The following is a 21,123-nucleotide window of genomic DNA, read 5'->3' as shown; positions in this document are numbered from 1 at the left end:
TTGCAGGAGAGGTTAGTGAATAGTACAGGAGGGAAATCTAGTCACAAAGGGGCCGTAAACCGATCGGTACACGATTGGTTTGCTTTGTGAATCTAGCCCTTAATGTTCTATAACTTGTGTGTCTAACTTTTAGGCAAACCACCTACCCACATATGCCCCTCCCATATCACACCTCCCTAGAAGTTGTATGCGACACAAATTGCACACACAACTTTTAGAATAGCAACTAAGGGCAGTTGTGCATGCAATTGCTAATTGGTGCCAATTAACAGATTAAAACTGTGACTTAACTCCAATTAAATTAAGTTTATTTATTTATTGGAATGTATTAACTGCCTTTATGAAGAGATTCACCCAAGGCAGTGTGTGCGAAACTAACCTTATTCTATAAATTGTGTGAGCATTTTGCACGCTATGGGGCTCATAATTGAAACAGAAAAACGTCTAAAAACTGGCCTAAATCAGCACTTGGACGATCAGTAACATAAGTCGTCCAAGTGCCGATAATTGAACCGGGTTTTAGACGTATTAAAAACGACCTAGGCCTTCACAGTGCTGCTGAATGACCAGAGCTAAAAGGGGCACTTCAGGAGTGTCGAGGGTGGGATTTGGGCAGGATGTGGGCCGTCCTAGACTTAGTCATACTGCATGCATAACTGAAAGTTTTCTACTGCCAAGACGGAACTTGGATGTTGTGGCTTAGGCCATCTAAAACCAGGTCTAAATCCACAGAAGGTATCCAAAGTGAACTGATAAGAACTGCAGACACAAAGTACAGACCTACACACACAGCCCCAGTGATCAATGATTCCCCCCCCCATAAAAATCGTATTAACAACTTTACATATCTGCCTCCAGAACATCAGCACCTGGCAGCCTGGCATAGGAAAGCCTAGGAGACTTGCACAGAGGTGGCTTAAGTGGTCTTGGGGTTGGTGAACCATGGAGAGGACCCAGGCCCATAATCACTGCATTCATGGTGAAAAATGTGCACCCCCAAAAAAAAAACCCTAACCCTTTTGTACTGCCATATAAGTGGCTCCTGCAGCCATAAGGGCTATTGGGGTGGTAGATAGGTGGGCCTAGTAGATTCTGGGGGTATTTTGGAAGGCTAACCATGACCTATAAGGGAGCTGTAGTGAGATGTTTATGTGGGCCCCTTTTTGTGAAGTTCACAGCAATGCCCTGTAAGGTACCCCACTACTCTGGTGCCATGTCTGGGTGTCCAGTCCATCACTTTTCTAGCCCCTCCCGAGTCCAAAAGGTCTTTTTCTAGGCGTTTGTGACGAGCGAATTTTGGGATGAAAATGGGGTATAAAGATGGATGACTTAGCGGTCTGGGCGATCAGACGGCTGGACAACTGTTGGACGATTTAAAAAAAATATATGTTGGACGTATTTTTCAAAAATGAATCTTTTCCCGTGTCTGACTTTGGGCGACTTGCAACTTAGGCCCAAAGCAGACTTAGATGTTTCTTTTGATTATGCCCCTCTAAGCCTGTATTTGGGCATGCAAGTTTACAGAATTGGGGGTTATTGCATAGTTTGGGGTAACTGACAAACTACACATCTCCCTTCGTATTTGCTGTGCTAGGGGATTAACAGAACCGCAAATACAGAAAAAACGCAAATAACTTTTTCATATGTTATTTGCTGTTTTCTACTAAAAACCATCGTGAATGTGGTAAAACCGCGAATAACATGGTGGGAGACCTGGCCTGTGTCTGAAGGAAAGGCAAACATGGTGAAGAAAGTACTGGGAATCAGCACCTTTCTCTGTAAACACTTGGAATCTGCGATTTCTCTATGCAAGCTGATGTAATCTGGGGGAGGAGCTAGCAAGCCAAAAACAGTGAATAATCGAAACCGTGAATGCTGAAACCACGAATACGGAGGGAGAAGTATAGAATGAAAACTATTACAAACTGAAAATATAACCATATATTCTAGAACACAAATGCTGGAAAAATATTTTATTTATTTCTAATATTTAAGCATTTCTAGAAGCTTGTAGGATTTTTTTCTCCCATAAAAAACCAGAGGAAAAATCTAAACTCTGTAATAAAGTAATTTCCAAAGCTGGAGAAGTATAGCTCCAGTACCAGGTTGACAAACATGTGGTTCACACCCCACTATAGATCCTTGCGATCTTGGACAAGTCACTTAAATCTCAACTGCCTCAGGTACAAACTTAGATTGTAAACCCTCTAGAGATAGGGAAATATCTAGTGGACTTGAACGTACCTCACTTTGCGCTATTACTGAAAAGGTGCAAGCTAAATCCAAAAACAGCCTACTGAAAGTTCCCACACAAAGTTATACCTGTTCCAAGGCAGAAGTAGCTTTGTATATGTATGTACTGGTACAAATTGGCATGTAACTTACAAAACACATGCATAAGTGCCTATCCGTTAATCCCATTTAAAAAAAGTTGAATGCCAAAGTATCATATGGTAGTGGGGTTAGAGCAACAGGAGACAGCTTTTCATCCTCTTTAATAGAACCCATGGAAAATCAATATTTATAAAAATTCCAGCATCATATTAAGTAATGACATCCCAAACAAAGAATTCTGATTCACTAAACTTACATCCTCCCCAATCCCCCACACACAAACAGAATGGAAGAAAAGAAAAGAATCAGACTCTAATTGACAAATGGATATTATGAAAATTTCTTGATGTCTTTAAAAAGTCTTTTTTTTATATATAATACATAGTGCATTTCACTTACATCTGCTAAACTTATGATGGATCCTAGCTCACAACTCTACAATTGGCTATAATTGGCCTTTATACAAGGCAGAAAGTAGTTTCAGCTAACCAGCTATGATCATTTTCCAAAAGTTGAAAACTATCGTAACCATTGCAATTTCAAGGCTCACAGCTTTCTGAATGGTAAACTCGTAGTGATCACTATTTGTATTCCAGGCAAATTTCATGTAGAAAACAGCTCCATTTTTTCTTGTTTACAAAAACACTACCACTTAAGACTGGCTTGATTTCTTATAGTACACATATGTTTATGAAAGAAACTGAGCAAAAATTAAGCATCAGCCCATGCCAAATTATTTGTTTGGCAATCCCTGCATCAACATTTACAGTTTTTGTTTGTGTCTCACTATCCAAAATCTGCTTTCTAGAAGATGCAAGCAGCTAACAAATCTGTCAAATTCAGAGCTTGCTTTAAGGAAGATCAAAGTTTTGCAAAAAGCACTTAGGGTTCCTTTTACTAAGGTGTGCTACAATGCCGCGCGCGCTAGACGCTAACGCCTGCATAGAGCTTGCGTTAGTATTTTTCGTTTAGTGTGGGGTTTGTGCGCGCTAATCTTCAGCGCGCGCTAAAAACGCTAGCGCACCTTAATAAAAGGAGCCCTTAAAATCATAAGCTTCAGACAAACTTGGTGCCAACATAGGGATATTTATAATACCACAGAAAACCACTAATTTTAAAACATAATAAAAGTAGTATTTGTTCTTTTAGTTGCAGAACAAATTCAGTATGTTCTTAAAATAGATATAATAATTTCTGTTTTACCCTTTGGTCCTGAAATGATTTCTTTTTTCTCTTACTTGTACTCCCTATAGTGGACTATATGTAAAGTTGGTATTTTTCTGGTTGTATTATTACTCCAATGATAAAAATTGGCTGTATTTTTTCTAATTTTCTTATCAAAGTTAATGCCTTGTAATTAAATCAATAAAGAAATTAAAATTAAAAGTAGATATACTAAGGCAAATTTAATGCTGCAAACACACCATACTGGATTTAAGCATCACTAAAAATGCGCAAAACAGAAAAACCACTTTCAGCCTGCTCATATGATTAGGTAAAACTTTAGAATGGTGTGAAGAGAAAAGGCCCTCTTTTACTAAGGTGTGCTAACCAATTAGCGCACGCTAATCGATTTAGAGCACGCTAAATGCTAACGTGTGCATGTTAGTCTATGGACACATTAGTGTTTAGCGCGCGCTAATCGGTTAGCGCACCTTAGTAAAATAGGGGGTAATTTGCTTAAAATGAATCTTACTTGATGGTGTTCATTGGGTATGTTGACAAAAATTTTTGATATATGAGTTCATTAACATTTAAAAAGATAATCCAAATATGTTGCTGGTCAGCTTGGTATTTCTGTTATTTCTGTTTAAGAAATCACTTCCTGTAATGATGTCTTCTGCAAAAATAGGGAAAAGGCAAAAAAAAGGAATGGAGCACGGAAGGACCATTTAAAATTCCAGAGGTGGACATATATACATAAAGGGCCTGTTTTACAAAGCCGCACTAGCGGCTGCTGCATGGTTACGGCTCCGAAGCCCATAGAGATTTAAAGAGCTTTGGGGCTGTTGCCACACGGCTTTGTAAAACAGGCTGAAAGTGTTATTCAAAAAACAATAAAAAATAAATAAATTCCAAAATGTCCAAGATGGCGGCGTGATCGGCTGCAGAACATGAGAATGCTGCTAGACTGTTTTTTCCTCTTTGTACGGTACTTTTAAGCTGATGCCGCATACCAAGCGTAAGGGCACAGTGCGGACTGGACTCTTGCCAGCGGACTCTTCGACGCCCCTACGCCAAACTACTCTCGAGTTTGCAGCCCAAACTCCTCTGCAATCCGTGGGGCAGGAGTTGATAGTGCCGGCGGCTCGGGATCTGGCTGCTATACCCGCACCGGAAATCTCTCTCTCACCCCTGGAACAAATTACCATGTCCAGCAAGGACAACGGCTGAGTGCCAGAGAGATCTCATTACCGAGGAGGTTACAGGTGCTAAATCTGGAGAGGGGCACCGACCGGAGGACCTTGCCGTGAAGAGAAGAACTATTGAGGCTGGGACTTTGTTTCCAGCTCATCGGAGGTGACCCTGATGGATGTCTGGGGAATGCTTCGGAAACTGGATGGAACACTACAAAAGTCCATTGAAGAAACGGCACTGCCGGTAGGGAAAGTTGACTCTTTATCAAAAGTAATTGATGATATAAAATCAGAGTATGAAGTGAAATTTACAAAAGCTAATCAAGAAATTACCACTTTAAAAACAGTAACTGAAAACCTGATTAAAGACAAAGCGTTTGTCTTTAAGAAAATACGAGAACAGCTTGAAAACTTTAATAGGCGACTCAACTTGTGTATTTTGAATGTCCTTCGATCACTGGAAGTTTCCTCAATGGAATTATTTTGAAAATACTTGATACAAGTGCTGAAGTTTGCTCCAGAGTGTATTCCACCATTAAACAAAATCTACTATTTACTTTCACCTATTAAAAAACAAGAGGGTGAATCAGGTGCTGTTAATCAGGAATCTCAGAAGCAGGTTTCTATGGACTTGGGAAATATATCTGCAATATTGAAGGAAACGGTGTCAATTGTAGAGGAAAGAGCTACTTTACTCATCTCATTTGTCTTTCAGCAGGGCTTGAATGCTGTAATGAAATTGTATTTCCAAAATGCTCAGAATCTCTTTTTGGTACACCAGGTATGGATATACTCTGATGTTAATAAGGAGACACAAGAAACAAGAAAACTTTTTCTAGCCATGCACCAAGAAACCAAAGAATTGGTTGCTATGTTTCTTCTTGTATATCCATGCAAATGTTTTATTAAATTTTGGGAGTCAAATACATCTTCTATGCTCCAGACCAGTTAAGAGCATTCCTGGAGTTAAAGAAGATCTCCAGGGGATAAATAGAGATAGAATATAGGAGGAGTTAATTGTTAAGCTATTTTTGCAATTATTTAGGGCTCCTTTTACAAAGGTGTGCTAGGGCCTTAGCGCGCGTTAAATTCCCGAGCAAGCTATAGAAACATAGAAACAGAGAAAAATGACGGCAGAAAAGGGCCATAGCCCATCTAGTCTGCCCAAACTAAAGATCCCCTTCCCTAAATTTATTCTCCCAGATATCCTATATCTCATCGAGTCTGCCTATTCCGATGACTCTCCCCCCACTATTACCCTCTTAGAGATCCCACATGCGCATCCCATTTATTCTTAAAATCTGGCACGCTGCTGGTCTTGACAACCTGCACAGGAAGTCTATTCCAATGATCAACCACTCTTTCGGTGAAGAAATACTTCCTGAAGTCGCCATGAAATTTCCCGCCCCTGATTTATAGCGGATGCCCCCTTGTGGCTGAGGGTCCTTTAAGAAAGAAAATATCATCTTCCTCCTCGATGCGACCGGTGATATACTTAAATGTCTCAATCATGTCTCCCCCTCTCCCTACGTTCCTCGAGAGAGTACAGCCGCAATTTATTCAGCCTCTCTTCGTATGAGAGATCCTTGAGCCCTGAGACCATCCTGGTGGCCATACGCTGGACCGACTCGACTCTCAGTACATCTTTACGGTAGTGTTGCCTCCAGAATTGCACACAGTATTCCAGATGAGGTCTTACCATGGTTCTGTACAATGGCATAATGACCTCGGGCTTCCGGCTGACGAAACTTCTACGGATACAGACCAACATTTGTCTAGCCTTGGATGAAGCCTTCTCCACTTGATTGACAGCTTTCAGGTCTTCACTAATAATTACTCCTAAATCGCGCTTTGCTGTGGTCCTTGCTAAGGTCTCACCATTTAGGGTGTAATTTCTACACGGATTTCTGCTGCCATGGTGCATGACCTTACATTTCTTAGCATTAAAGTTAAGTTGCCAAGTCGAGGACCAACGTTCCAACAAGAATAAGTCTTGTGCCATACCGTCGGGCAAAGTGCTATTACCTACTATATTACACAGTTTGGCGTCATCTGCGAATAATGTTATTTTACCTTGAAGCCCTTGAGCCAGGTCTCCTACGAACATGTTGAAAAGGATCGGGCCCAACACTGAGCCCTGCGGCACTCCACTGGCTACTACCGATGTTTTGGAGAGGGTGCCATTAACCACCACCCTCTGAAGTCTACCACTTAGCCAGTCATTGACCCATGCAGTTAGTGTTTCTCCTAATCCCAGTGATTTCATCTTGCTTAATAACCTACGGTGTGGAATGCTATCAAAAGCTTTACTGAAGTCCAAGTACACGATGTCTAAGGACTCTCCCAAATCCAGTTTTCTGGTGACCCAATCAAAGAAACTAATTAAATTGGATTGGAAGGACCTACCCTTGGTAAATCCGTGTTGGTGGGGATCCCGTAGATTCTCTTTGCTCAGAATCATATCTATTTCATGTTTAATTAGTGTCTCCATGAGTTTACTCACTATCGATGTGAGACTCACCGGTCTGTAATTTGAAGCTTCTGTCCTGCAACCCTTTTTGTGCAGTGGAATGACGTTGGCCGTTTTCCAGACTGGTACTCTTCCCGTACTTAGGGAGAGATTGAAGAGCACGGATAACGGTTCTGCTAGGACAACACACAACTCTTTGTGCACCCTGGGGTGTAGATTGTCCGGTCCCATGGCTTTGTTCACCTTGAGTTTTGATAATCCATGGTAGACATCTCTGGGTGTAAATTCAAAATTCCGGAACGGGTCGTCCGAGCTTTGCCTTTTCTTCAACTGTGGACCGGACCCCGGTGCCTCGCAGGTGAAGACTGAGCAGAAGTATTCATTTAGAAGTTCTGCTTTATCGGAATCTGATTCAACATAATTCCCTTCTGGTTTTCTAAGGCGTACTATCCCGTCTGTGTTTCTTTTTCTGTCGCTAACATACCTGAAGAAAGATTTGTCTCCTTTCTCAATGTTCTTTGCTAGATTTTCCTCTATTCAAAGTTTGGCCTCTCTGACTGTCGTTTTTACCGCTTTAGATCTGGCTATGTAGTCTGCTTTAGCCTCCCTTGTCCCAGATTGGTTGTAAGAAATAAATGCTTTTTTCTTACTTTTGATGAGGTTCGAGATCTCCGTAGTGAACCATTGGGGTCTGTTGTTTCTTCGTCGTTTGCTCACTGTTTTTATGTAGCGGTTCGTTGCTTTGTGTAGGGTAGATTTCAGGGTTGACCACATCGCCTCCACGTCCTTGGTTTCAGCTTGGTTTTGCAGTGCCCCGTGGACAAAATCTGCCATGAGTTTGAAGTCAGTGCCGAAATCTGCCACGGTAATTTTGTGCATGCGCTAAAAATCCTAGCGCACCTTCGTAAAAGGAGCCCTTAGTTTCTGACAGCAATATAAGGTTCCATTTGTTTCTTTTGACTGCTCCAAGCTAATTTGAATTCGGGTCTAAGAAGAAAAATTGACTTTTTTGCTTTATGTCCTGGTGATTATTATCATTTCTTTTTTCAAATGTCATGTAACAAGTGGATTGCTTGTAAAATATTTTCAAATTAATAAATAAATAAAATTCTAAAACCAGTAAAATACAAAAACAGATTGGGGAGAAAATGATTGTTTTAAGTACAAATTGTATGTTTAATAATGCGTTATATGAAATATTACATGTTCAGATAATTATAGTGCATTGTCAAAGTTTAAAAATCAATAAAGATTTATTTTTAAAAAAAAAACCAGATTGCCCAGATCAATTACATACAGAAAAGGATTTGCAATACACTTAAAATTTTTACTAGACTTGACACAGTTCACTTGACTGTTAAGTCGAAGTGATTGCAGCTTGTTTTTGCCATTTTGCTCAACACATGCCAATTTAGTCTTGGCTAGATCCTGTGGCTCCTGAGGCACGCATTTAAGCCCAAGTTCTATAAACAATGCCATTGTCAGCGCTGACTTAAAAATGGCCACCGACTGCAAGTCAATCACTTGATGGCACTGTTTATAGAATTGCGACTTTGAAAAAGATAGGTGTCAGAAATGTAGGCTAGGGTTTTCAAGGCCTACATTTCCGGAGCTTACCTTTTACATGACTCGCACCTATGGAGATGCTTTACAATGCATAATACCACTTCCAGCGTTAGTCATGCCTAAAATGGCAGTATTGCAAGAGCGTACATATGCTATTGCAACATCATATTGAGCAGCGTGAGGCTGCTCTCCTACTGTGGTACTAATCCTGTGAAACATGGGCGATTCAGCGTTTTTGTGATCTCCCAGCAATGAGTAAAACACCACAGTGCCCACATATCACATTTCAAGCAGGCCGCAAGAAACACCTTGACGGGTCACGGGTTGGACACCCCTGATTTAGAGGAAGGGGAAAATCAGTAGTTTTAATTTATTTAAAACTGAATAACCCACTCAACTTAAAATTTCTAGGCAGAGTACAAAAAACATACACAATAGCTTGTGAGCATAAGTGAATTATAGCACTTCCACACCACAAATCTTATTAAAGCTTTTACACTGCAGAAGCTGAAGCTACTTCTCCCACAGACATGCACTAGGTTAACTTTCTGAAGAGCTTATTTCCCCCCTCAAACCCTCACTCTGTGCAACTTGTTTTTTAAACTTTATTAGAAATATTGAAACAAAATCTTGCAAAACAGACTGAATACAAACCACAACCTTTGGCAGGTACACATGATTTCTTCAATATACAAACCCACATCAACAGAATAAATCAATTTTCATAAAATGATCTTGGTATAACATTGTTTTTATTACATGCTAGATATGATCCAATTCTGTTAAATTTGGGAGCAAAATAATTCTCTCTGAAGACCAACTTTCTTGACATCTTTATTTCTTTCTAAATTCTGTTGGGTTAGAAAAAATAACAAAGAACAGATCTTATGCAGCTTCATTTTTGCTCAAGAGCCAACAGTAAACTACTGCAAACTTTGTTTTTCACAGTATGTGAAATAAGAAACTCTGACAAAAAGAAAAGATAGGCAGGTTTTCCAGAGAAGAACAAAGAAAATCAGCAGTGAAGAATAAGAGGAGGAAATGACAACTCAGGAGACTACTTTGGTTCAAAGATTTATTGTATTGTCTAATAGAAATTGAGGTACTCACAATGACCCAACACAGCTGTATTTCTGCAAACTCTACCTGCATCATAAGTCCAGACATTTGTGAAATTCAAAATTCCATACACTTAATAGTTCATAGGATACTCTGAAACTCTATCAGAGCTGATCTGGTGTGAGCTGGTCTTCTGAGTTGTCTGCCATTTTCTTTCCTTGGACATCACCACTGTTTTTGTTCACTCAAATAAGAAACACCACCACCTAACATGTGGTTCTTGCTTCTGTAGACACCGTGAAAGAGAATCCTGACCCCTCAATCTACCCAACTTCCAAAGCGAAAAGAGGCGTTTTTAGAAGAGGGGAAAGGGCGGGAGGTGGGCCGACCTAGACATAGTCATACAGCAGGTATAACCAAAAGTTTGAACAGGTTGCCTAGTCGGCACTTATATGTTTTGACTTAGACCAAGTCAAAACAGGTATAAATGCCGAAAAAGGGGCCACTGAGCTGATCACGGCTGCCGAGATCAGGTAAACGGCCCCGGCAACCTGCCCACCCCCCACCGCAACGATCGTGGCAGGAGAGGTGCTTCATCTGCGCCTGGGAAGGAGGGGTTGGGCTCCCTCCTGCCCAGATCCGATCGGAGGGGGGGGGGGGCTGTGTCGGGGCAGGAGTTGTTGGGCTCCCTCTTGCCTGGATTTTGGGGGGGGGGGGGTCGCGTCTGGGCAGGAGAGATTGGCTATCTCTCCTGTCGCGATAGCGATCCCCCGAGCTGCTGCCAACCGCGGCACTTTGGGGGGAGGATCGCGGCAGGGGAGATGCCTCATCTCTCCTGCCGCGATCCTCACCCCGACGTGCCACGGTTGGTGGCAGTTTGGGCGACTGCCATCGCGGCAGGGGAGATGAGCCATCTCTCCTGCCGCGACCATTGCTGGGGGGGGATTCTGCAACCAGTGTTCTTTTTGATAGACACCAGTTACAGAATCCAGCTTTTAGGTGAAGGACTGGCCCCTCCTTCGCCTAAAAGATCTTGTTTTGGGCATTTGGGACTTAGGCTGTTTTTGGTTGGTAATGTGTTGTTAAGTGTAGACGTAGTAGTGGTCTGGGCATTTAAACAGCTGAACGTAGAGGAAGACCATTCTCAAAAAAACCTCATTTTGAACATTTGTTTTGAGAATGGACATTTCCCCTGCTTCTACTTTCAGCGTTTAGGGCCTAGGCCCAGACTTTTTTTATTATGCCCCTCTATCTCTTCCTTTAACTCTGTGAGCTGCCCCTCCCCTCCTAGTCAAAGACATACATAGAAACAATACAGCTAAACACAGGTGGAAGGAATAGGAAGAATTCCATGGAGAGATCCAAGATGGCATTAGGCTAGTCACGCTGAGGAACTACTCTAGAGAGTCGCTCTTCTAAATTGATTACTCTTGCGGTGGACCCCTTTTTTTCTTCCTTACCAAATGTCGAAATCAAGAGGTCAGAGCACTGCTGGCACCTCGCGGCGCACTGAGATATTGAAGAGCTCTTCAGGTGGATACAAGGTGCTTCGTCGGCATCTGAGAACAGCCCACTGAAGACGCAGGGAACGAGAGAGACCGTGGTGGCTCCTCTTGGGCTAGACACAACTCTAAGCCCCGATGAAAGGGCACCGTCCATGCAGCCTCAGACTACCAGCTCTCAAAGGGGCACGGACACCCCGTAGGTTGGGGTTATTCACTCTCCTGCGGCAAGCAACAGCATATCGGAGAGTCTGGAACTAGAGCTCATGTAATTGTGAGCCCTATTAAAGCTTCTGGGACAATTGAGCCAGCCGGGATGACGACAAGGTGTACAACATTCTGGTGAGCACTATTTCACTACTCAACTTTTAATTTCCTTGGCAAAAACCTTCAGAGGTAACCCTGGATTCTTTATGGGATCTAATGGCCGGCCTAGTAAAGAAACCTGGGGTTGTATCTTTGGGTGCTACGTTTTACTTACGACATCTTTGTAAGTGTAAAGTATGTTACCGCACTGTTAAATATATCTTCTTCGAGCCAAACCAGTTGACTTCATTTTTAGCACAGTCACGCCTAGAGGTAGAAAAATCTTAAGCCCTATTGATTAAGGAATTTAACTCCTGTACTCTGCGTTATAGCCATTATTATGCGTTAGAGTGTAGGTTTAGTTCATTTTTTCTTAGTTTCTCGCTAAATTGTATTATCTTGGATCTTATAATTGAGGACTTGAGCATAATTAGCTAAGATTTATTCTTTTGGCTTTTTATGTATTCTTTGATGTATATATAATAACCAATAAATATTGCTTTCTGTACAAGTTATTCTTGGTGATTTAATTTGAACATCAATAAATATATCAATTTAAAAAAAGAAAGAATTCCATGAACCATATGATTTTCATACTTGTTTAGCTATAACTATTATAGAGGATTAAAGGGAAATAATAAAAGCATATGATAGATAGATGAATAGATAGGTAAGATTGATCGATCAATAGACAGATCATATACTGTATATACTTTTCTGGCCTCCCCAATATATACATACATACCACAGTTTGCACTTGTAAAACAAAAAAAAAAAAACCCAAATCATTGCCACAAAGCAAAGCTAAAAGGCCACAAAATACTTCTAAAATGACCTCATATTGCTGAGCTTATGCTGGGGTTTTATGTTTAACAATAAAACTGTAAAACTGATCCATTTTTAATATCCTTTCCAAACATATATCCTGTTTTATGCAGTACCACCAACATGGCCCTAGTTAAAATGTATTTAATTCATTTTCTATCACGTCCTCCCTAAAGAGCTCGGAATGGGTTACAGGTTGTACATATACTGTATAATATGTAGTCAAGACAATTTACAGGTTAAGTATGCTTCATATACTGTCATCAGTTATCTTATGCATACACATCATATACTTACATCAGTTACAAATCTGGTGTGCCCAGTACAATAGCTGTCAGTCTAAACAGCAAGGTAAACCTTACCCTCATGCCAAGCACCAAGAAGCCAATCTCTTCCATAAGTGGGTACTTGCTGACCTGCTGCTGAACTTTCTCAGCTGAAGCATAAGGATCATAACTTTTCTGGCCAATCTTTACATCCATTATACAGGGTTTGTTGAACTTATGGGTCACATCTTCCAGTTTTAAGTACAAATCTGTAAAATAATAATTGTAATATTATGTATTACACAAAAATACTCTTCTTACCTCATTATTTATATACTTAAATCAGGAGTTCTCAAACTAGTCCTCAGAGCACATCCAGCATCAAGACTTTCATAAAATCCACAATGAATGTGCATTAGTGATTTACATACAAATGAAGGCAGAAAGCCCAACTGGCCAGGTGTGCCATGCGAAATGGTTTGAGAATCAGTGACATACTAAAATGCAACTAAGACATTTACTTCAATAATATAAAACAATTTAGCAGATTCTGAACTTTGTAATAGCCATTGCAGTTTCTTCTGTAAAAGCACAAAAACAAAAAAAGGTTTTAATCTAGTCTGCTTGCTTTTACTCAGGTCTGTCAGCTGAACAGAGTGAGATAATTCTGTGTATTTCCTTCAATTATTGCAAAAATATTTTAGACTATAAAAACTTTACAATCAATTTCAGGTAAATGAATTGTTTTGCATTAACTAGGCCTCATGCTCAGACACATGCTATGGAGAAACAATCACAACAAAATATAGAACAAATAATGACTCAGTATCAGTTTTAAGCATTATTACAAGAAGCACCTGGGTGCAGATCTTCATTTCCCCAAACTGGCCAAGGTTGAGAAACCTGCATTTTTATTTTTTTTTTAATTCTTTATTCATTTTACATCTTACAACAAGTATATCATAAAATAACATAAATAACATAAAATAACAAGTGTATCATAAAATAAAATAATATACAATATCACTTGATTCTCTATCAATTTAACTTAAATCATAATATTTAAACCCTCCCTCCCAACCTTACTAATTCATATGTAGTACATATATCATATAATATATTCTATCCTATTAATCTAATCATTTAATATCAAATCAGAAATTCCCCCCCCCTCCATACTTTGTAATTATACCTATTAGGGGAAAATGATAATCCAATAACTACTCATTACAATATTCTATTAATGGCCTCCAAACCTCCTGAAAGTTATTAAAATTACCTTTCTGCAAGGCTAACATTCTTTCCATCTTGTACATATGACATAATGAATTCCACCAAAAACTATAATTTAATCTATTCCAATTTTTCCAATTAAATGTAATCTGCTGAATGGCAACTCCTGTCATAATAAGCAATAAGTGAGGACCCTGCATTGATGGCATCATAGCTCCTGGGGAAAGGTGGTCCAAGTCATTGTGCAACTGTGATTCCAAGTGGCTGGATTTAAGGACCATGACAGCAAAATTTAGAAAGCGTTCTAATACATGGTTCTTGTTGTGAACTGTAGCTGCAATGATTTAGTAGAAGAATGTAAAATTAAGGGATAATAATCACCAAGCACTTGCAAATGAAGGACCATGAACTGCAATCTAAAACAAGCCAACTTAAATCAAGCAGAATGCCCAACAGAACTGGGTGAAGAAGAGACATCCCAAGGAGACAGATCAATAAAGAAATTAAAGTAGCAGTAAAATTAGTACCCTCTATGTCAGGGGTGCCCAACGCGTCGATCGCGATCGACCAGTAGCTCAGGAAGGCAACTCGAGTCGATCGCACTCGTGTTGCCGTCCTGATCTACGGGCCGATCAGCCTTCCTCTCCAGTGTTCTCCCTAGGGCCTTTTAGCTGGGCGGTCCGCCCAGCTGTCATCTGCCACTGCTGAACATTAAAAAAAAACCCAAAAAAACCGGCTTGGAGATTTCAGCCCCTAGCGAACTTATGCTCCGGGCTCTAATGTGTGCGTGCAGGCTTCTCTTCTCTTCCCTCCGAAACCGGAAGTTATGCCCGGGGAGGGGGAGGGGGGGAGAAGGGAAGCCTGCACGCACATGTAGAGAGCCCTGAAGCAAGCGTTCGCTACGGGCTAAGGCGGGAGACAGGTCAGTGAAGCATTTCCTCTTCTTGCTGCCGGGTCCTGCCTACTTTCTGTTTCCGCGAAGGCAGGACCCGGCAGCATTTCCCCCAACAGTTCCTCGCGATGCTGGTCGGCCGAAGCAGGGAGAGGTTGGGGCGGCGTCGGCTTTTGGGCGTGTTATTGGCGTCGGCTTTCGGGCCTGTTATTGGTGGCGGTTTGGGTCCTGGTCCCCGATGGCAGTTTGGGTCCCCGATGGCAGTGGCAGTGTCTTGGGGGAGGGCAGGGAGAAAGAAAGAAAGAAAAAGGGCAGGCAGGGAGACAGAAGGAAAGAAGAGAAACAGAAAAAAAGGAAAGGGAGGCAGAGAGAAAGAAAGGGCAGGGGAGAGGAAGGAAAAGTTGGGGGAGGGAATGAGGTGTGGAGGAGAGGAAGCATACAGGCTGAAAGAAGGGAAGAAAGACTGGATGCACAGTCAGAAGAAGAAAGTGCAACCAGAGACTCATGAAATCACCAGACAAGGTAGGAAAAATGATTTTATTTTAAATTTAGTGATCGAAATGTGTCTCAATTTATATCTGCTGTCTATATTTTACACTAAGGTCCCCTTTTACTAAACCGCAATAGAGTTTTTTAGCGCAGGGAGCCTATGAGCGTCGAGAGCAGCGCTGGGCATTCAGCGCAGCTCCCTGCGCTCTAAAAACTGCTATCGTGGTTTAGTAAAAAGGGAGGGGGGTATATTTGTCTATTTTTGTATGGTTGTTACTGAGGTGACAGTGCATAGAGTCATCTGCTTTGACCTCTTTGAAAAACCCTGGAATAGGAATGATAATTAACATTTTCTATGCGTACAGTGTGCGTTGTGTTTTTTTAAAATTTTATTGTTGGTAGATCATTTTGACTTGGTCATTTTAAAAGTAGCTCGCAAGCCCAAAAAGTGTGGGCACCCCTGCTCTATGTCATGTCTGTCTGTCTGTTCAAGTTAGATTATAAGCTCTTCCGAGCAGTAGTAGTAGCAGCAGCAGCAGCAATGTCCAAGAAGTTTGAAAAATAAAAATTTTTATTCAATTTAAAATTTTTTAGGGTGGGGTGGAAGGGAAACTACACGCCACAGTCCTACATAACCACATTCTTGTAAGCCAGTCCAATTATTCATTTTAATAAAAGTATGACTCGAAGGCATACACACACACACACACGCGCGTGACATGTTTCAGCTCTATGATCTGCTTCAGGGATTAATCATCATCAGTTTTCACTACCTGGACATCTGCTGTGGCTACAAGTCTTGAAAACAAAAGGACCCAGCCATGAAAAGGAAGAGAGAGTGAGAAAACAAAAATGGGAATTTAATAATATAAAATTTTTTAAAATATGTGGATATTGGCAAATGTAAATAAGTTCATTCAACATAAAAGCCTTAAAATCCCATACCCTTTTACATACAGATATGTTGTTGAGACAAAACCATTTGCAGACTAATCTGTACAAAGCAAATAAACCTAAAAACAATGAAGAAATAAATGCAGCCATAAAGATGATGGGAAAAGAGAAAAAAAAAGGGAAGGGGAGAGGAAGAGAAGGAAAATAAAAGTCTTCTGAAGTGGTCAAATAGTACTAGCCTTAGGGCTCCTTTTACGAAGGCGTGTTAGGGCCTTAACGTGCGGAAGAGCGTGCGCTAAAATGCCGCGCACGCTAGCCGCTACCGCCTCCTCTTGAGCAGATGGTAGTTTTTTGGATAGCAGGCGCTAATCCGGTGATTCCGCTCAAAACGCTAGCACACCTTCGTAAAAGGAGCCCTTAGTTAAGAAATCCAAAGGCAGTCAAATATATACCCACTGTTGAGACCATTTTGTGCTAGTTTTAAATATAAACGATTAAAAAAAAAAAAATTATGAGTTTCCCCCTGCCAAATGTCTCCTTCAGCAAAAGAGCTCAGGATCAATAGAATCTCTTCCACATAATCTAACATCCCATATTTTGTCTAAATTGTGTCCCGTTAGGAAAAGTGAGCTTCTGGACCTGTTGCTTTCACCTCTGTTGACGTAATACACAAACATCAAATTCCTTGTTTAGGCTGTAAATGCTCTTCTGTTTGTATAGAACATTTTTTTAACATATTTTTAAAATTTTACATGGTAATTTTATTCCTCTTGTTCCTCTTCTATGGAATTTTTATAGATTTTCACATGCGAGAGGTACTCAACAATTTAAATCTTCCCTCCCTTCCAAGAAAGGAATTAAGAATTTTAGCCTTTCTTTGGCTTTTAAATTCTCCCAGTTATGGAATGATCTTCCTTTGATTCTAAGGTGTCTTCATTCCTTCCAATCTTTTCGGAAATCCTTGAAAACTTATTTATTTGCTAAACACTTTGAAAATTAATTTCCATGTATTTTAGTATTTTTTATTAATTTTATTGTTAACCGTGTCGAGCTTCCCATGGTTGAATGACCCGGTATATAAGGCTAAGGGCTCCTTTTACTAAGGTGCACTAGCGGTTTTAGCGCACGCTACAATGCCGCGCGCACTAAATGCCGACACCTCCATAGAGCTTGCGTTAGTATTTTTCGTTTAGCTCGTGGTTAACGCGCGCTAAAAACGCTAGCGCACCTTAGTATAAGGAGCCCTAAATTTTAGTTTAGTTTACCATATAGAGGGTCACTGCCATTGTGAATTAAACATACAGTAATTCACGAGTGATCAATGATGGTTCCAGCCCCATTTGGTGACACCCACCCATCTAGATAACAGCTTTGAGAAGGTACGGGGGGGGGGGTTCAGAGAGTGGCGGGGGACCTCTTCTCTCGGTGAGGGGAGGGGAGGAAAGGAGGAGGGTAGAGAATGTTTGGGGGGGCACCTGGTGCAGGAGTAGGCCTTCGGTGGTAGGAGGAAGTGGGAATCCCTCCTGCCAATTTTCTTTCCGGGGAGGGGGGAGGGGTTCGGCATGACAGGAGGAAGTAGGCACTCCTTTTGCCGTTTTCGCTGGTGCGATGGGGCCATTTCGTGGTGCTGGTTAGTCGGGGTTGGAGGGCCATCATTGGTGGGCAGTGCTTTTTTTCTTATGGGACAGATATTTTGCGTGTGAATAAACTGTTTTCTCATATACAATGAAAGAATGATATTAAAACAATAGCAACAAAAAAAATGGAAAAAGCTTCAGTCAAAAAGATGCTAACTAAAATGCTGAACTAAAATGCTGAAGAAAAATATTATTAAAAAAAAAAAAATTTCAATATAGCTACCATTACTTCAAGCAAAACCTACACACTAATACTTAATAAAATGAATAAAATACCATTTGGTGCATTAGGAGGTGCCCAGATGCCAAAATATTTTGGTAGATACTTCTGCAGCTCCATAAGATGACTCTCACCACAGTCCACAGCATATACCTAGAAATGAAACAAAATACTTATAAGAAAAATCTGCACAAATATGGGGTGGGTGGAGGGGGGAAGAGAAGAATGTTAAACTTCCAATTACTTAATTAAAATCATTTCTCCCTTAAGAATGCCATATATGAAACATTTAATTATTAGTATGGGAAGCCAAAGGAAATTCCTGCCACTACAGTTACCTGGAGCAATCAGATTACAGAATAGCCTACAGGAGCCCACCCTTTCTGACAACGTCCTATTTCCACTAGGGAAGGCTGCAGAGGGAAGACGTTATGGCCAACATCAGGGCAATGCTGCACTTTTACAAGAAATTAAAGGTAGACACGCAGTGGGAGGGGGAGGAGGACGCAGCAGAGAGTGCCAACCAATAGACACGCTGCCATTCCCAGCCTTGCAAGAAGTACTTCTTTCCCTGGTTAACATGGGTTTGTGCTTTTTTTTATATTTTGAAAATTGTTTTGCAGCACAACTTATTTCCTTAGCAATACAATCTATACCAGGGGTCTCAAAGTCCCTCCTTGAGGGCCGCAATCCAATCGGGTTTTCAAGATTTCCCCATTGAATATGCATGAGATCTATATGCATGCACTGCTTTCAATGCATATTCATTGGGGAGATCCTGAAAACCAGATTGGATTGCGGCCCTCAAGGAGGGACTTTGAGATCCCTGATCTATATTATATATTTTATGTATGTTCAATACATTTTCTGAGAAGGGATCTGTAGCTTTCACAAGACTCTCAAAGGGGTCCATGAGACAAAAAGGTTAATCCTTGTTCTTAAGAATCAATGCTGCATTGTTAAGGGCCCAAGCCTGGGACACCTCAGCTTTATGCTACAAGCAAATCAAGAAAATACAAGTTTCTGGCCTGGGAACATCCAAACAGTTCAGCCATTGTTGAAAAGGGCACAAAATTTTGCTCCTGTACAGCCAGACCTTGTAGGATGTTGTGCAGAGAAGTGTGTGGATGGCCCAGGAAAAGGGAGCTCAGATGAAGAGCTAAGGTGCCCTTTTACTAATGCGCATACTGCAGCATAAAAAGCATCCCGTGGTAATTTTGCAATTGGTACATGCTTCCCATGCACTAAAAAAAAAAAACAGATTTTCTTTTGTAGCACTGGGGCAGATTAGGGGGGACGGAGAGTAGGCATGTTCTGCACTAATTGGTTAGTGCAGCTACATTGCCACACACTAACTAATTGCTGCCTACAAAATAGGTGGTGGTAGGGGCTCATGTGCTAATGGTCATGCACTAACATGGAAAATTAGCACGTGGACATTCATTCAAAAATAGAAAAAGCATCCATTTTATCCATTCGGTAAAAATGTCCTTAGCGTGTCCTTAAGCGGGTCATTCCTATATGTTAAGGCTATTTAATTTACCACAGTTTGGTAAAGTGTCCCTACGTCAGCTGATTTCTCTGCAAACGCAATCTACAAAAATTTTCTTCAGTTCATCTCGATATCATATCATTGACATCAAAGAAAATATTCCCTACAAAAATGTAGGGACATTAAGATGCAGGACGCAGGGTGGGCAAACAGAATGAGGGTCTATATTCCAAAAGTATCTTCCACACTACGGACAGGAAAAACCCAGAGAGAGTTCATTGACATAATGATTTTTATGAAAATCAAACAAAAAGAAACAGAAGTGGCAAAGATCATCAGAAGATTTACAGGTCTCGTCACATCTGAGTAGGAAGAACTGATGTTTCAGTCACCATGCTGAAGAAAGCCACAGACTGATGGCTGAAATCTGGACAACGGCAATAATCATGACACCAGCTACAGAAGCCTAAGAGATCATCATCAGAAAAATTTGTTTTCATTTCAAATTCATCAGAGCAGGGGAAAAAAAACCAAATAGCTGAGGAGATTGTGCAAGCTCATAGCTTTACAATAAATTCCACATGCTGTGAAAGCTGTTCCATCCCAGCAGCATCCAGGGATGTCATCCACTGACTCAATCCTGCTGGTCAAAGGAAAATGCCTACATCAGTGGTCTCAAACTCGCGGCCCGGGGGCCACATGAGGCCCGCCAGGTACTATTTTGAGGCCCTCAGTACGTTAATCATAATCACAAAAGTAAAATAAAAGTTTCTTAATCATATGTCTCTTTAGCTATAAATGACAATATCATTATTAAGACTTAGCCAAAAGGAAAGATTTATAAACTATAAAGAGTTTTACCTCATGCAAAATTGTCATTTCTTTAATAAGACATTAACTATTTTTTCTGAGGCCCTCTCAGTACCTACAAATCCAAAATGTGGCCTCAAAAAGGGTTTGAGTTTGAGATCACTGGCCTACAATGACAGAAACATCCAGGGCCAGAAACTGAGCCACAGAAGAGCAGGCCAAGCAAAGTTAAAAATCTGACTGAAGGGATTAGTCCACTCATATTTACCCCCACCCCCACTCCCTTTCTTTCAGTTTTGGGAATGTTTTGTCTATACAAATTTAGCAGAACATTGCTCGGTATGCTCAGACATGCTCTGACCTAGCCTCTTTCTATCTTGGTAAAAATTTGTCCTTTCAACAACTGTCTGAATAAAAAGTAACAGAGAATAAGTTTAAAAATTGAAGAGGTTAAATCCAAAATTTTATCTATACAAATCTCATCAGCCTAAGTAAACCATTTTGTTCTATGAACTAAAGAAGGGTAGTGTCACACATCAGGTACCTTTGATCTGATGTTGCAACAAAACATCTGTTATTAGTCTACATGCAGATGCCAACCAATCTATTATGATGCAATTTATGCCCTGTTTTGAATTATGAAATTTATGACTACCTTTGACTTATTTTCCAAAATGAAAGGAGGACTTATGGTGTTTATTTTTAAAAAGACTCCTATCTACCTTGGACAATTTTGCTTAGATTACATGATAACAAACCCTCCCGATGTGG

The 21,123-nt window shown here is 40.7% G+C and overlaps 1 protein-coding gene across 2 annotated transcripts in view; it reads right to left on the bottom strand.

The window, feature by feature from the left end:
* Positions 1–21,123, bottom strand: part of IPMK (inositol polyphosphate multikinase) — a 77,280-nt gene that overhangs the window by 41,433 nt on the left and 14,724 nt on the right. The window contains exons 3-4 of one of the 2 annotated variants that reach the window (XM_033943635.1): positions 18,107–18,203; positions 12,836–12,954 (exon numbers count right to left, since the gene is read on the bottom strand). In XM_033943635.1, coding sequence (XP_033799526.1) covers positions 12,836–12,954; positions 18,107–18,203 — 216 coding nt within the window. Of the gene's footprint in view, positions 1–12,781; positions 12,955–18,106; positions 18,204–21,123 lie in introns of both variants that reach the window. The other variant, XM_033943634.1, reaches the window with a different exon arrangement.

The sequence above is a fragment of the Geotrypetes seraphini genome, chromosome 4 (genome assembly GCF_902459505.1).
Source record: "Geotrypetes seraphini chromosome 4, aGeoSer1.1, whole genome shotgun sequence".
NCBI lineage: Eukaryota > Metazoa > Chordata > Amphibia > Gymnophiona > Dermophiidae > Geotrypetes > Geotrypetes seraphini.
This window is presented reverse-complemented; position numbering and strand designations above follow the sequence as displayed.